General features: G+C 46.0%; 9 protein-coding genes across 9 annotated transcripts; 2 read left to right on the top strand and 7 right to left on the bottom strand. All coding sequences in view use genetic code 12, as the record gives it.

Moving 5' to 3' along the window:
- Positions 1–5: 5 nt before the first annotated feature.
- On the bottom strand, positions 6–2228 carry CDC53 (cullin; the record flags this gene model as incomplete). The annotated part of the gene is made up of 1 exon (XM_025478914.1): positions 6–2228. The coding sequence occupies one exon, from the start codon at positions 2226–2228 to the stop codon at positions 6–8; it is 2223 nt and encodes a 740-aa protein (XP_025338387.1).
- Positions 2229–2530: 302 nt separating this feature from the next.
- CXQ87_000332 (uncharacterized protein) lies at positions 2531–3673 on the bottom strand (the record flags this gene model as incomplete). Its single annotated transcript, XM_025478913.1, has 1 exon — positions 2531–3673. One exon carries the CDS (start codon positions 3671–3673, stop codon positions 2531–2533), a length of 1143 nt encoding a protein of 380 aa, XP_025338386.1.
- An 884-nt stretch (positions 3674–4557) lies between these two features.
- CXQ87_000331 (uncharacterized protein) lies at positions 4558–5526 on the top strand (the record flags this gene model as incomplete). Its single annotated transcript, XM_025478912.1, has 1 exon — positions 4558–5526. One exon carries the CDS (start codon positions 4558–4560, stop codon positions 5524–5526), a length of 969 nt encoding a protein of 322 aa, XP_025338385.1.
- Positions 5527–6264: 738 nt separating this feature from the next.
- On the top strand, positions 6265–7125 carry CXQ87_000330 (uncharacterized protein; the record flags this gene model as incomplete). Its single annotated transcript, XM_025478911.1, has 1 exon — positions 6265–7125. One exon carries the CDS (start codon positions 6265–6267, stop codon positions 7123–7125), a length of 861 nt encoding a protein of 286 aa, XP_025338384.1.
- A 140-nt stretch (positions 7126–7265) lies between these two features.
- TFP1 (H(+)-transporting V1 sector ATPase subunit A) lies at positions 7266–9180 on the bottom strand (the record flags this gene model as incomplete). Its single annotated transcript, XM_025478910.1, has 2 exons — positions 7266–9116; positions 9178–9180. The coding sequence occupies 2 exons, from the start codon at positions 9178–9180 to the stop codon at positions 7266–7268; spliced, it is 1854 nt and encodes a 617-aa protein (XP_025338383.1).
- A 777-nt stretch (positions 9181–9957) lies between these two features.
- On the bottom strand, positions 9958–10503 carry CXQ87_000328 (uncharacterized protein; the record flags this gene model as incomplete). The annotated part of the gene is made up of 1 exon (XM_025478909.1): positions 9958–10503. The coding sequence occupies one exon, from the start codon at positions 10501–10503 to the stop codon at positions 9958–9960; it is 546 nt and encodes a 181-aa protein (XP_025338382.1).
- Positions 10504–10666: 163 nt separating this feature from the next.
- On the bottom strand, positions 10667–11800 carry CXQ87_000327 (uncharacterized protein; the record flags this gene model as incomplete). The annotated part of the gene is made up of 1 exon (XM_025478908.1): positions 10667–11800. The coding sequence occupies one exon, from the start codon at positions 11798–11800 to the stop codon at positions 10667–10669; it is 1134 nt and encodes a 377-aa protein (XP_025338381.1).
- Positions 11801–12187: 387 nt separating this feature from the next.
- On the bottom strand, positions 12188–13210 carry PPH21 (phosphoprotein phosphatase 2A catalytic subunit; the record flags this gene model as incomplete). Its single annotated transcript, XM_025478907.1, has 1 exon — positions 12188–13210. The coding sequence occupies one exon, from the start codon at positions 13208–13210 to the stop codon at positions 12188–12190; it is 1023 nt and encodes a 340-aa protein (XP_025338380.1).
- Positions 13211–13807: 597 nt separating this feature from the next.
- On the bottom strand, positions 13808–14656 carry CRC1 (carnitine:acyl carnitine antiporter; the record flags this gene model as incomplete). Its single annotated transcript, XM_025478906.1, has 1 exon — positions 13808–14656. One exon carries the CDS (start codon positions 14654–14656, stop codon positions 13808–13810), a length of 849 nt encoding a protein of 282 aa, XP_025338379.1.
- Between the last annotated feature and the right edge of the window lie 136 nt (positions 14657–14792).

Below are 14792 nucleotides of genomic sequence, written 5' to 3'. Positions count from 1 at the left end.
TATATCTAGGCGAGGTACTCATAAGAGTCACCGTCGCACCGTGCTATGTATTCCTTCTCCAACAAGTATTCAATGGCTCTCTTGAGATCAATGAGCTTTGCTTTGAATCGAGACTGTGCTTGAAGCAACACCTCGTTCACCAACTCGTTGTGCTTCATGGTCTTCCTTGCCTTCATGATTCTCACAATGCTAGCGGTAAGGTAGTTCTTTCTCGACTCGTCAATCTCCTTGTTAGTGTCGTCATCTTCCTGCTTCTGCTCGCTCTTGATCGTGCTAACAAAGTTGACTTTCAACTTCTTAGATTTGTATTCGTTGACAATGGTGAATGTTGTAGTAGGCGAGCTGAACTCCAGTGGTGTATTGGGCAGCTGCTCAAGCAACTTGAACTTGACGAGTGGTGTCAAGTGTGCCTCGAAGACATGCTTTGCCACTCCCACAATCTCATGAAGCTCGGCGTAGGAGTATGTGGTGTTCTTGTTGAAAGCTAGGATGATCATTAATTGCACATTCGTGACAGTGAAAATGAAGGGTGGCTTGCCCTTTCTTGACAAGTTCGCTTTAATCTCACTCTTGCCGTGATTCCAAAGCCACTGCAATTCTCTACCGTTATGCTTGCTTGTGTACTCCTCTTCAACAGATTTGATCGTGTCCTCTAATTCGGGTGCGACCTTAAGCTTGTAGTCCTCAATATGATGGAAGGGCCACATGCTTTGGGCTAAAATCAATGGCGTAAAGTCATTCACCACGGCACGATCTCCAAGGATATCTCTTATCTTCATCTTCAAGTCCTCCAGCGACTTCATGTCTTGGAACATCTTGCTAATCTTGGAGGTGAATTCCATCGAGTTGCCCTCTTGTAATCTTTGCAACATGCCCTCTTCTAGTTCATCTGATTTGGTGTTACCGTTGATCAATCTCTTTGCAAGTAAACGGCGGTAGTTATTTTCGAAGACATCCTTGTTATCAATGTACCTCAACATGAGAGCCAAGTTGTCCGCGGTCATGTTGGCGACATCTGCCTCCTTAGAGGTTGCCTTCAAAAAGCTGTCTGCATACTTGGCCAACAACTCGGGCGTCTTGCTTGCACTCTTTGGGTTGGGTGTGGCGATGACATTGATATTAACGAAGTGACGACATGCCGAGTCAAGAGCTTTAATGAAAAGCGGATCCTTCTTAAATGCATTAAAAACCACATCGTTGAATTTCATGTAGACCAGAATCAACGTGTGGATGTAAACCTTTGGAGAAATAAGACCTTGTGAAGATCTCTTTGTTCTCTCCTCTGGTTGTGGAGCGCCTGTGGGCTCAGCCGAAGACTTGAGCTCTTCGATTGCTTTTGCAGCTTCGACCTTGATATGACTCTCCAAGCTGTCTGCCAAAGGCTGCAAAGTACTGGGCACCTTGGATAACAACTTGTACATCCGCAGTATATGGTCGATCTCGTTTTGTTCAAGCAATTTCAAAAACTGGTCGTACATCTCGTTGGCGTGATCCCTGATCAACACCACGTGTAACACCTCAAGCAATTGCCTTTTACTGCGCTCTTCTAAGTAGTTGTTTGATCTGGAGATTTCTTCGGACAACCTGCTCTCGCACTTCATCATATAGTCGACGACGTTATGCAGTGAAAGGAAGTTCTCGCTTTCCTTACGATAATAGTCCGCCGTTCTGGACATGAAATCCATCTCGAAGTGCTTTGTGTACACCAACATGTTTGTCTTCTTCAAATCATTGGTGTCGATGCCCAAATCAACCATCGATCTGACAGCCACAGATATAACATTTGTATCAACGATCTCATTATTCCTCTGCCTCTCTATCAAGTCAAGTACTTCGTGCATTATCTTGTCGGCGTTGTTGTTGAACATGTGGTACTTCCATTGGAGCAATGCCAACGTATTGACATCGAAGATATCTCTCCTGCCATCGGAGCGCTCCTTCTGGACCCAATATCTGTTCATGTAATCAAACACATTATTCATGTAGCCAGCTCCGATCGTAAAACGCTTCCATTTCCTCACGTAAAACTCCAAAAACAGCTCGTGTGGCTCCTTCTGTAAAGTGATGATGAAGTTGATTAGGTAGTCTTGTAGCTTGTTGTAAATCTCTGCGCCTGTCAAAGAATAAGTGGTCTTGTCTTTACCAGATTTACTGAAAACAGACACATTCAGGTTTCGAGACTTGTTGGCACAGTAGTTGTACACTGCTGTGTAGCAGTTCATATACATCCTGGATGTGACGCCCTGGTCCCCTGGGCACCGAGGATAAACTCAAGACCAGGCTCAATGAAATTCCACGTTGCATCCAAGTCACCTGCTATTGGTAAAGTTTGCGGTGACGACATGTTGGGTGAGTATTGTAGGAAGTAGAGAGAAGAAGAATCTTGGTGAATCTGAGATAGACATGTTGCGATTGTGGTAGGTGGAGGATGCAGGAGGTGGTGTAAGGCAACTGAGTCCTACTGAAATACAACCACGACTTTTTACTGAATTTTATATTTTGATGCTAAACCCGATACAATTTTATTATTCTATTCTGTTCTCGATTCACCGACAGTAACCCTCTCTACCACACGAATGATAGATATCGTGAAGGTGAGCACCCACATAAAGAGCGCTAGTATCAAGAACGACGTGAGCGCCTTTTGTCTACGACATAGCGACGAAACCGGAGGATAGAAGATGCCCATTTCTTTGAGGACATCTGAATTTGAGTCATGGCAAACCCACTCTCGGTCTGTGATCGAGTTGAATGCTAACGAGAGATTGGCAGACGAGAAGATGATGAAGAACAAGTCCAACATGATAAGCTTCATCTTGCCCAGTGGATTACGCAATCCCATTGGTTTACCTGAGTACTCGTCGTATGCAATGTAGACAACGTACACCACAGCAAAGCAGTTCACCACAATTGCCATGATTGTACCAGCCTGCTGTGGAATCTCAAAGTTCTCGTACTTTTTATTTGAGTTGACGTAGATGGTACAAGCGAGGGCCAAGGAGGTGACACAGAAGATTAGGATGAGGATACGCAAGAGAAGTGGGACCAATGGGTTGTTGATGAAGATCCTCTTCAACGTGGGCACAAGTATTGCTCGTTTCTCATCCGACATCCAGTAGCCAGCCTGTGACCTATGTCGAACCTTTTCGTCTGGTTTCTGCGTATTCTTGTGGAACATCTTGCCAAAGAGGCCTGGTGATTTCTCTATGTCTGTAATGGAGTCATTGGAGGATGCGCCCATGAGAGCAAGCCGAAGTCTTTCGTCTCCACCCCAGGGCTCATTGAAGTCGGCTCTATCGGCTAGGGTGGAAACCTCGTCCATACGGTCAGGCGGGTACACCTCGGGCATCCTGACGGTTTTGATGAAATTGCTCCAATTGCCGCCAATTGACCTCACAAACGGGTCGTTAGCAAACAGTTGATATTGCTCTTCGTCGTCCCATTTGTTCTGATGCTGGACTCTAAGAGTATGTGAGATGTCGGCTTGACCGTTGTTGACATTCGTGTTGTTCTGCTCTCTGTGGTGTGCTTGCGCTAGTCTGTCCAAGACGTAAGTTGGTACTAAAGCGGCCGTTTGTGAGTAGAACAGAAGAGGCGTATCTGCAACGGGATCCAAGGGATAGAAATTCCCGTTTTGGTCTGCCTTCGCATTCGAATGACGCTCCGAAGACATTGGAAGGATATGTTGAACCTGAAAGACCTGCTTTTGTGTTCTGGGTGAGGCAGCGAAATGATTGCAATTCTGCACTGAGGTATGTAGCAAATCGACTTCTCAATGCAGGTCGACTATTTGGACCCTAGTCAGCAAGTCCAGTGCAAGGCGTTTGGCTTGTGTGATATCGAATGGAAGGCTCTGTAATTGATCTTCTACCTAATAAGATTGGATAAATGAACTGAGTTTCGAATGCTGTTTGCCTTGGTGGTCTGCTTTTGAGCTTGTTTACTTACAGTACCGCATTGGGCAACAGTGATAACGATGCGAGGCTACGCGGCACTTCGGAATCTGCAACTTCGAAAATAATTCTTACAGTCTCTGTTACCTGTTAAATATGTGTGACTGGAGTTGTGAAATCGGATCTTTAGTTTCTCGACCACAATTGGCTCGGTTAACCGTTGGCAGCCTTGTGCGTCTTCTCTGGCATATGACTGTTGTGGCTAATAAACCTGTAATTCTTGAAAGAATCCCCTTGAGATAGTTCACTACTTTCTATTCAATCTACAAAGTCTTCTCGTCTCCAATTCTCTCCTTCCAATTGACTCTAGCTACAAACTCTCCATCAGACCCTCCCAAACTGCCCGAGGTAAAGTTGCAACCTCCTGCACACTTCCCCACATCGCCTTGCTAATGTTCGATAGCCATTTGCCCCTTCAGCAACCATCTTGATGCTTGTTTCCGGGATCAAGAAGGCTGCATCTCCACTTCTATTCAGCTATGATGTTCACGTGAGAAGGTTCACGTCACTTGTGAAACCCTGCAAACAACTCGGGAAGAACGGGGCATCTGGAGGCCACTCCTCGATATCTCCATGGTACCCACTTGATGGGCAGATCAGGTATATGGCTTCTGATCAAAAACTGGATTCCGCAGTTGAGTCTAGTGAGACCCCAAAACCTATCTTCGACCCGGAATCCCTTTATATTGTTTCGATCCCCATCACTACGCATCGCTCTTACATATTTTGCAACCATAAGCTGACATTCCTAGATAGCAGTCAGAAAGTTCCCCTTTACGTACGAGCAGAGGCCAAGATCACTGGGTTGGCTCGTAAGGGATGGGACAAGCTTAGGGCCTCGAATGTTAACATCAACAAAAAAGTGGTTGTGTTGGCTAACAAGCTTCTCAATACGATCCCGTATGATGAAAGTTGCCTTCAGTCATTTCCAGCAAAGAAGGTCATGGTGCGAGAAATCAATGAGGAGCACCTTAAAGAGTTGCCAAAAACATTGGTTACAGGAGATATGAACGAGAAGAACATTTCTGTCGATCAATTGAAACCAATCCCAGTCTATCATCCTAGGTTCCAGGAGGCACTGGCCATCCTCACCCAGATGCACCAATGCCGAGATCTTTACAGCAGTTACCATCGCAAGTGGGCAATTTGGTGTGCCATTGGCGTCCCGATTTCATTACCCCTTGCAATTATTCCTGTCATGCCCAACGTTCCGGGGTTTTACTTGGCTTATCGGTTGTATTGTCACATCAAGGCATTGATGGGCGTGAAGAACATGGGCTACTTGTTGGAGACGGAAGGTGATCAGTCATTGGATCCCACGCCTGCTGACACTACGCATTTGTCATTTCAAGCTTGCCCAAAACTTGACGTTCCATATTTGGCTGACGCTACATTTGCCAAGGTCAAAGCTGAGGATAGCAGTGAAAATGAACAGGTCCTTTTGACCCACGACACCGTTGATAGAATCGTGGATCATAGTGGGCTTGAGCAGCTCCGTGACGATCTTCACAAAGCATTGAATCAAGAACTGGCTCGTCTAGAGAAACAGTTATCTGAAGAGAGTGTACAATGATCCTTTGTGAGCTCGTGATTTTGGTCACGTGCGTGCTGAAAAAAAGCAGTCACAGAAGGGCTACGCTCACATTAAGGACACTCATATTCGGTGAGTATTGCACGACGGTCACTGGTCGCCAGACTCATATATAGCGCGACCGGCCCTACACACATTTCTCTTTTTTCCTCCAGACCATTTATTCACTATGAGAGATAAGTGGAGAAAGAAGAGAGTTAGAAGACTTAAGAGAAAGAGACGGAAGGTTAGAGCTAGATCCAAGTAATTGGACAGCCTAGTCTGACGCTCAAATGGAACCTTAGTTGAAAAACTTTGATTTCATCGAGATGTCCGTACATAGCAATACATGCCTACGGTATGATTTACATGTCTGTAGTACAACCACGACGGTGATGTGAAAGGCTAGGGATTCGATGCAATTGCTTTTGCAATTGCTGTTGCTTAAGTTGGCGTTGCTTGAACACAACCCTGAAGAATCAATTATGCGGGCAAGAGGTGTGTTCAAAGGGAATAGCAAAAAGTTGTTGAATTGTGTGAATGCAAGCTTATTAAACATTCCCAGCACAGTCTAGAATGCCATTATGTCCTTTGTCTTGCTAGCTACCTTCGATATTCTTAATGCTGGTCGACAATGACCGTACCTGTCCAACTCCGTGGTGTACGGGTCTAAGAATGGTTGCAAAACGGCTGTAGTCTTTGGGTACAAGGCCACAAAGGCGATATCTGATTATAAGCACCATGCTGGAGAGTTCACCAGTGGATGATCGAAACGAGCTGCCAGGCGATCGGCCAAAGGAACACGTTGAGAACACTGTTTTCCCTTTTCTGCCTGAAAGAGGCGGCTTCGATCACATAAAGGCATACCAAGAGCAGTGCAACTCTGGCGCATTCTCCTTTGCACCTTCCCCACCGCTTCGAGTGAAAACCCTACCTGATTTCAAATCTCGTAGAGAGATTCAGCCGCAAAGGTTCTCTCTTCCAGCAAATTTAACGAAAATTAGATCCACAGGCAAGCTCAGCCATGTGCATAGTCTAGACGAGTTCCCTATTTACGGCTCGAGTGCAATTGTGGAAGACCAATACGGCTCAGAAGTCTCAAATTCTGTAACACCAAACTTCGAAATTGACCATGGTCGGCACGACCCTCCTGAGCCTACAGAGCAAGTTGAGCGTCCCGAGCTACCTTCTGGTTTATTCATGGACCCATTCTCTGAATACATGCTGGATCGATTAGCCCGTTTCAGACCACTGGATGGCCAAAGCGATCCTAACGCTCCTCTTGATTTTGCACATCCATACCAAGCGACTGATGAGACTCCTCGTCAGCCAATTTGGACTAACTGGTTCTCAGGAAGACGACAATCGGGTCAAACCGCTCAAGATAATGCTCCAGCACCTGCTGGTTCGCCTGTAATGGAAGAAACTTCGGCGCAAAATGGAAGTTCTCTATTTTTGCCGAGAAACAGTCCTGGCATCATAAATAACGAGCCTTCACCTACTGCTTTAGAGAGCACACCTCGTGCAGAGGCTCTAGAGGATATAAAGATTGCAGACAATGAAGGTGCAAGCTCGTCGATGTGTACGTGGTGTCTATGTTAATACAAATAACTGGTTCGAGAATATAATGTGTTTGGTGTTACACTCCGATGGTTTGAGTAACTCTAAACGTAAACTAAGCAGATAAAAATGCACTTGGTGCAATGAATGAAATTGAAGTTTTGTGTGGGGAGATGATCTCATTACTCGGCGGCTTCACCGAAACGTTCGCTGATCTTCGTGAACAAATCGTTGAAGTTCTTACGGCCACTGTCCTCACCCTCGGAGGGCTCGACGAACTTGGCGCTAGAAACAGAGTGCTTCACGTCACCAGTGGCCTCAGCCAACTTATTCCAGGCAGCACCGTTGGCAATAGCCTTCTGTGCCTCGTCGTGGTAGCTCACGAAAGCACGCATCATGTCGTAAGTCTTCCAAATAGGACAGAACTGGTCGTAAGTGGAATAACCGTTCTGCTGCAAGAAATCTTCCTTGATCAAGTTAGCAACATCCAAGACGATCTTGTCTGAGTCGGACAAGGAGGATTTACCGACCAATTGCACAACCTGCTCCAACTCCTCTGCATTCGACAAGATCTCCTTGATCTTGCTTCTCAAAGCCTTGAAGCCTGGGAAGTTCTTCTCATAGTATGGGTCCAACACGTTGGTGTACTTAGAGTATGAGATACCGGTGTTGATAGATGGGAAATGCTTACGCTGGGCCAACTTCTTGTCCAAACCCCAGAAAACTTGGGTAATACCCAAAGTAGCAGTTGTGACAGGATCGGAGAAATCACCACCAGCAGGAGACACAGCAGCAACAATGGAAACGGAACCAACTCTGTCTGGTGATCCCAATGCAGTAGCCTTACCGGCACGCTCGTAAAAGGAGGCCAATTTGGCACCCAAGTAAGCAGGGAAACCCTGGTCAGCAGGCATTTCACCCAAACGACCAGAAAGTTCTCTCAAGGCCTCGGCCCAACGAGACGAAGAGTCAGCAATCATAGACACATGCTTACCCTGGTCACGGAAGTATTCAGCAAGAGTGATACCAGTGTAGATAGAAGCTTCACGAGCAGCGACAGGCATGTTCGATGTGTTTGCGACCAAAGTAGTACGCTTCATGATAGGCTCCTTCTTACCACTCAACTCAGTGTAAAGCTCAGGGAACTCCATCAACACCTCAGCCATCTCGTTACCACGCTCACCACAACCGGTGTAAATAATGATATCAGAGTTAGAGAACTTAGACAACGATTGCGAGATGACAGTCTTACCACAACCGAAAGCACCTGGAATACAGGTGGTACCACCTTGTACACAAGGGAACAAAGAGTCCAAGACTCTCTGACCAGTCAACAAGGGGTAGTCGGCAGTCAACTTCTCGGCCACTGGTCTTGGGACTCTGACAGGCCAAGTGTGCATCATAGAGTAATTGTGCTTCTTACCTTCGAACTCAACCTCCAAAACTGGGTCCTCCACAGTGTAGGAGCCAGATTCGGCGATCGAGGTAATGGTACCTCTGGCTCTAGGAGGCAACAAGATCTTGTGGTCATCCAACAAAGAGTTTTCGTAAATGGAACCGAAGATATCACCACCAGTGATGTGGTCACCAACCTTCAAAGCGCCTGGGTTGAAATCGTACTGCTTCACTCTGTCTAAGCATGGAACATCAATACCTCTTGGAATGTAAATGGACTGGGACTTCTCCTTGATTTCCTTCAAGGGTCTTTGAATACCATCGTAAATGTTCTCCATTAAACCAGGACCCAATTCCACTGACAATGGCTTACCTGTTCTCAAAACAGGATCACCCACAGTGACACCTGCGGTTTCCTCGTAAACCTGAATGGTTGCTTTGTCACCATTAATTCTAATAACCTCACCGACCAAATTGGCATGACCAACCTTAACCAACTCGTACATAGCACTTCCAAGCATGTTTTCGGCGATCACCACTGGACCAGAGATAGAGAAGATTTGGCCATATTGCGATTCGGCGGCGTCATCAATCGAAAGGCGCTTGATTTCTTTCCTAGCGTTTTCCAAACCACCGGCCTGTGATTGTTAGTAATGAATTGAGGAGGAAGCAAAATGTATCGTTGTGCAGCTCACATACCATTGTGTGTTATCGATGTCGTAGCTCACTCAAGACGGTGAATTGGCTTTATCGTTAATGAACGCTCGTCGTGCGCGGCCTAATACCTGTGGCAACAACGTCAATTGTAAGGCTCGAGTTAGAATGCGATAATACAGCTGCAAAAACTTAAATCAATTTTTATCAAATAAAACGCTATGTTGTTCAATCGACTAGGAACCTGGTGAGAATCTAGTTGATGTGAAACTGATATCTGTCGTAAAAACAACGTGCCCCTTTTTCTCAATTACACTCCGCTAAGATAAAAAACAAAGATTTTTCGATCCTTCGATAGTAAATCCAGCGATAACCTGTTTTCCTTGAGTGAGAAGCTCGAATGATCTCGCCATCCGTAGAGTTATACGATTATGAAGTGGTTGCAAAATGGGCATGCAGGCTGCTTTGTTGAACCCAAGGGACAAAACTTTACAAAATGTGCCAAGTGTAGTTGTTTTTGATGTTCAGCATCCAGGGGTTTTCTAAAAGCAAAGAACCTGGAACTTTGTCTAAACTTAAGTAATTATAAGAGCATCTAGACATTCCCGAGAATCGCACTCCTTGTACTTTCGCAAGTAATTAGCAGGATTCGTAGTGGAGTTGAGAATCTCAGCATGCTTCTGAAATATTAAATTCAGACGAGCTACAATTCCCTTCGATGGACACAGCAAAGTATGTTGCAGAGTATTAATTTACATTAATCATGAAGCTTTCGTAATTCATTCACTTTTTTTTTTTTCTGGCAATCACCTACATTATTATCACTCAAAGCTTAGCACCCAACTTTCTAGCACGGTCTAATGCAATGTCACACATAGCATTGAATGCTTCACGCCTTTCAGCAGAGATGTCATTGCGTTGAATCCTCTCTATCATGTTCTCCATTATGGTTTCTCTCGAGCGACCGTTAACAAAGACTACGTAACGAAGGCCTGGAAAAGTAGTCTCATATTTGGCATTGAGATCAGCGAGTTTCTGAGCTTCTTCTTTTGAACCTTCAAGTGACTTCTGCTCCAGAGTGGAGTGGGATGACAACTTATCCTTGGATGGACCAAGTCTAGGGTGAGCTGATATGATGGATGCAATATCAGGGGATACAGTGCTTTCGGTTTCCTCCTTTTCCAAAAATTGAAGAAGCTCTTTCCTGGACGATTCAATGAGACTTGTGTATGATGGAAAGGGTTTATTGATCACTTCTTTGATAAGAAAGTCACAAAGCACTGGGCAAGGCTCAAATAGATGACCTAAGACATCTCTTATTCTAGGATCATTCAACTCAACAAGCGTCTCTGGATCTGGAAGGGTAGTCATTGTGAAGTATGAAATTATACATTGAGGAATCAAGCCTGCTATATATCTCTGATAAGCCCGGAGAATACCGAGACAAATTGGATGCAGGTGGAACAGATAACTACGAGTTTGGCTATATTCCGTTCGTAAGTTTGTATTAAATATGCTAGTGTAATCTACATGCTTAGGTGAAGTGCTCCATTTCACGCAATCTGTTGGTCTCCTTCTTCGATGGGGCACCCTGCTGAGCGATCAATGGATGTCTCCAGTGCTTCACGTAAGAGAAAATAACATCGGCCAACTGGTCGGTCTTGTAAATGCCCAAGTCAGCGAAAGTTTTGGCAGAAGGGTCAATCACCTGGTTGATCAAGTGTCTTTGAACCTGGTCTGGGTTAGTTTGCTTCCAGTATACGTACTGCTTCAACTGAGCGACGAACTTGGCCAACGACAATGGAATCTGGTAGTCGGCAAAGCTGTATGAGAATGGCCCAACCTGAGAGAAGTCCTGAGTAATACCGTGAACCATTTCTCTGATCTCCTTGAAAGACAATTTCTCAGGTCCATACAACTCGTAGGTTTGACCAACGGTGGAGTCATCGTAACCAATTCTCTCAAGACCGTGGGCCACATCGAGCACATGAACTGGCCAGATCTCCTTGGCGTTCTTGTTTGGAGTCCACATCTTCAACTTTGGACCCAAATAGTTCAACAAGTTGTCCTCACGGCCGTACATAGGAGCAGGTCTGACAATAGTGGAGTCAGGCAAGATATCTCTGACAACTTGCTCAGCAATACCCTTGGTGGCGTAGAACACGGACTCCGAGGCAGGGTTAGCATTGTAGGAGGAGACGTAAACGTATCTTGGGTTACCGGCATCCTTGACCGCTTGGGTAATACGACGGGTGAGCTCGATGTTAACATCGGCCATGGAGAAGTTCTTAGTGTTGTAGTCAGCTCCAAGACAGTTGAAGACAATATCAGAATGCTGGACAGACTCGGCGATGGAGTGCAAGTTTCTACCGTCAAACTCCACAAAGTTCACCACACCCAAGTCACCAGTGACTTTCAAAAATCTTTTTTTCATATCGTCTCTGAATGGAACAACAGTGGTGGTACCATGTCTAGCCAATTTGGATGTAACATAACGGCCCAAGAAACCAGAGGCTCCAAAGACTGTAGCAGTGTAGCCAGTTCTGGAAGAACGACCGCCAGGACCGCTGGCCACATGGACCTTTCCGTTACGGGAAATGTTTATGTCCGACTCCAACACTGAGGTGTACAAGGAGCGAACAGGGGCTCTGATGTTTGCACGTAACATGTTGAGGACTATGGTTTTCAAGACTTGATGATTTTTTGGTTGAAGCGGTTTGGCTGAGGGATCTTCCTGCAGGAACGCGAATAAGCTTGTTCTGGTTGGCTGAACAAGTTCGTACTACAGAGTGGTATAAGACATGATTTTTAAAGAAAAAGCTATAACAGTCGTGATGCATGAAGCGTGCTGGAAGCACATCGGAACATGTATGGAGTCGCCGAAGAGTGGTATGAGCTTGGTGCGACCTAGGATGCAACAGCCATAGTCGCAGCTCAATAGTTATAATAGCATTGCAACCATTTAGTGACGAGGCATCCAGGCATTTAAAGCAACAAGGGCAAGCCACCGAACCAACTCCAGCGCCAGTAGTATACAAGGCTGCCAGGATCCCACTCACAAGAAATAGTCCGGCGTCTTTCTTGTGACGGTGGGTTCACCTGGCCGCACTGAGGGGTCGTACTGTAAGAATTGTTTCTGATGGCTCTCATCCATTTCCATGATGGCGGCCTGGTTTCCGCATCTATAACAGTAGTTGGGGGCCGAGAAAATCGTGACCACGGCCTCCTGATGGGACCACGAGTAGCCATCCATCACCAACTGATGCGCACGAGCAACAAGATCTAAGTCATTGGTGTGATTAAACTGCTCTGAAATATCCTGGCCAAAAGTGAAACCAGCGCCTCTGGCCGAAATGCCCCATCCGCCTCTGTCGTCTGGGTCGGACCATAACAAGTCACACATGGGCCCATCATGGGGAACTTCCTGGATTCTATTCAATTCACGCACCTGATCAATGGTCTCCACCATAGGGGAAAGACCACCATGAAGACAGAAGACCTTGTTATCCACAAGGGCGGTGATAGGAAAGTAGTCGAACAAGTCAGTAAACAACTTCCATACAGTGGCCGATCCGTATTTACGCAAACACTCGTCATAGAAGCCGTAAACCTGTGTGATTTGTCTCGACTCGTGATTGCCTCGTAAAATGGTGATTCTGTTTGGGTATCTCACCTTCATACACACCAAGTAAGACACCGTCTCCACCGAGTAGTATCCTCTGTCAACATAGTCACCCATGAATAAGTAGTTTGTGTCTGGACAGGGACCGCCAATCTTGAATAACTCCATCAAGTCGTGGAACTGACCGTGGACGTCACCGCATATCGTCACTGGCACTTGCACCGGTTGGACATTCTCTTCAAATTGTAAAACATCAATCGCCATGTCACACAACTTCTTTACATCCTGCTCGGAAAGTGGCTCACACTGAGACAACTTTTCAATCCATTGGTCCAATTGATTGATAGACGAGGTACTCACCTCCTTTTTACTTAGCTGCTTGCTGTCGTCCACCTTTGTAGGCTGGACTTGCTCATCCGAGGCATCTTCCATGGGAACATCTGTGTCCAAGTCCATGTTATGGGAAAGTGTGGTAATGTGGTCTGCTTATGTAAATGGTCTCTCCGTCGGTCAAGGAACAATCAATGGGCGTCGCAATTTGTCCCGGGGCTCTTGCGCTCAAATGCTATTACAAGATACGAGCGGATGCTGGAAAGGGAAGGGACAACAAGAGCGGGCACCAGGGTAAGCTGATATATGGGTACTTTGCAGTAGTGGGTTTTTTCTACTTTTTTGTTGCCAGCTTTGTCGTCCAGCTTGGGAGCGCACGGTGCACGGGTGTGCTCCCGAAACAGCCCTAATCGAATCGGGTTTCTAGAGATCTCGCCCGGGAGAGTCTAATAATTTTGATGAGGAATTTTGAAGCGATATAATGATCGTAAATGAATAATGTTGAAATATCATTGACTGTACCACTCTCGTGGTTGACAAATGACAGGGCCGCCTGGTTACGTCACAGGCACCAAATCGAGCACAATTGAGCAATTGGCGTCAAAATCCACCCTACTGTACTTTACATGGTCTCTGCAGAAGCCGCCGCAGTTTGCAACCGAGTGGTACCCTACATTCATCGAATTGAAACTGTACATTTTATATAATAAATACGAGCATCGTCTAAAGCTTCTCGAAGAAGTTCTTTGCAACCTCCACACCGACAAATGTGGCGGCGTTGGCAGGGAAGGATCTGGCCAAAGCAGGTCCAACACCAGGGAAGAAAGCCTTGATTCCGCCCTTGGCATAGATCTGTTTGGTGGCCTTGGCAATCGAGATGCTGACATTGGAAGACTGCTGCGTAGACTTAATGGTGTCAATTGGGAAGACACCGAGCCACATAGCCACACCAGCGAAACCACCAGCGATAGAAATGGCACCCAAAGACAAGTCCTTGCCTGGAGTAGACAACTTTTGTTTCAAGTACTCGTAAGTAGCGAAGTAAAGAGCGGAACCAGGACCGTCTCTAGCCAAAGTGGCCACAGATCCCTTGAAAATAGATCTGATACCGCCAGTTTTGTACATCTCAGCGATAACAGCACCCATGGACGACTTCTTACCATCAGCGACTTGCATCATAACCTTGACTCTCTCAAAAGGAGCAGCCACCAAAGTGGTGGGCACGGCGGAGATGAAACCAGCGGTGGAAGTCTCGCCAATGGTGAAGTCCTCGGCCTTTTTGCCGGTGTAAGAACCGACAAGCTTCTTACCCATGTCGTAACCCCAGAAGGACACAGCAAACATAGGGGTAACACCCAACAAAGGAGGCATCACACCTCTGTAGAAACCAAGTGCACCATCTTTGGCCAAAGTGCCCTTGAGACACTCGGCGGTAGATTTGTAGACACCCGTTTGCAAACGAACCTTGACCAAGTCGAATGGGTGACCGGTCAAAACGGCACAAACACCACCAAAACCACCGGAACCGAAACTCTTAATGTTATCAACCAAAACACTGTCAACTTCCTCCATGACGAATTTTATCAGCAATAAATAACCAGGTATATAGTCTAGTAAAACTTGTGCTTTGCAAAAGCAAGTAAGAAATGAATTTGGAAGGAAAGGAACTTGTCGATAAGATGGACTTGAAAAAAAAAAAAAGAGAAAC

The sequence above is a fragment of the Candidozyma duobushaemuli genome (assembly GCF_002926085.2).
Source record: "Candidozyma duobushaemuli strain B09383 chromosome Unknown A_B09383, whole genome shotgun sequence".
In the NCBI taxonomy this organism is placed as follows: domain Eukaryota; kingdom Fungi; phylum Ascomycota; class Pichiomycetes; order Serinales; family Metschnikowiaceae; genus Candidozyma; species Candidozyma duobushaemuli.
Note: the sequence above shows the minus strand (reverse complement) of the source record. Positions and strands in the feature narration are given on the sequence as shown.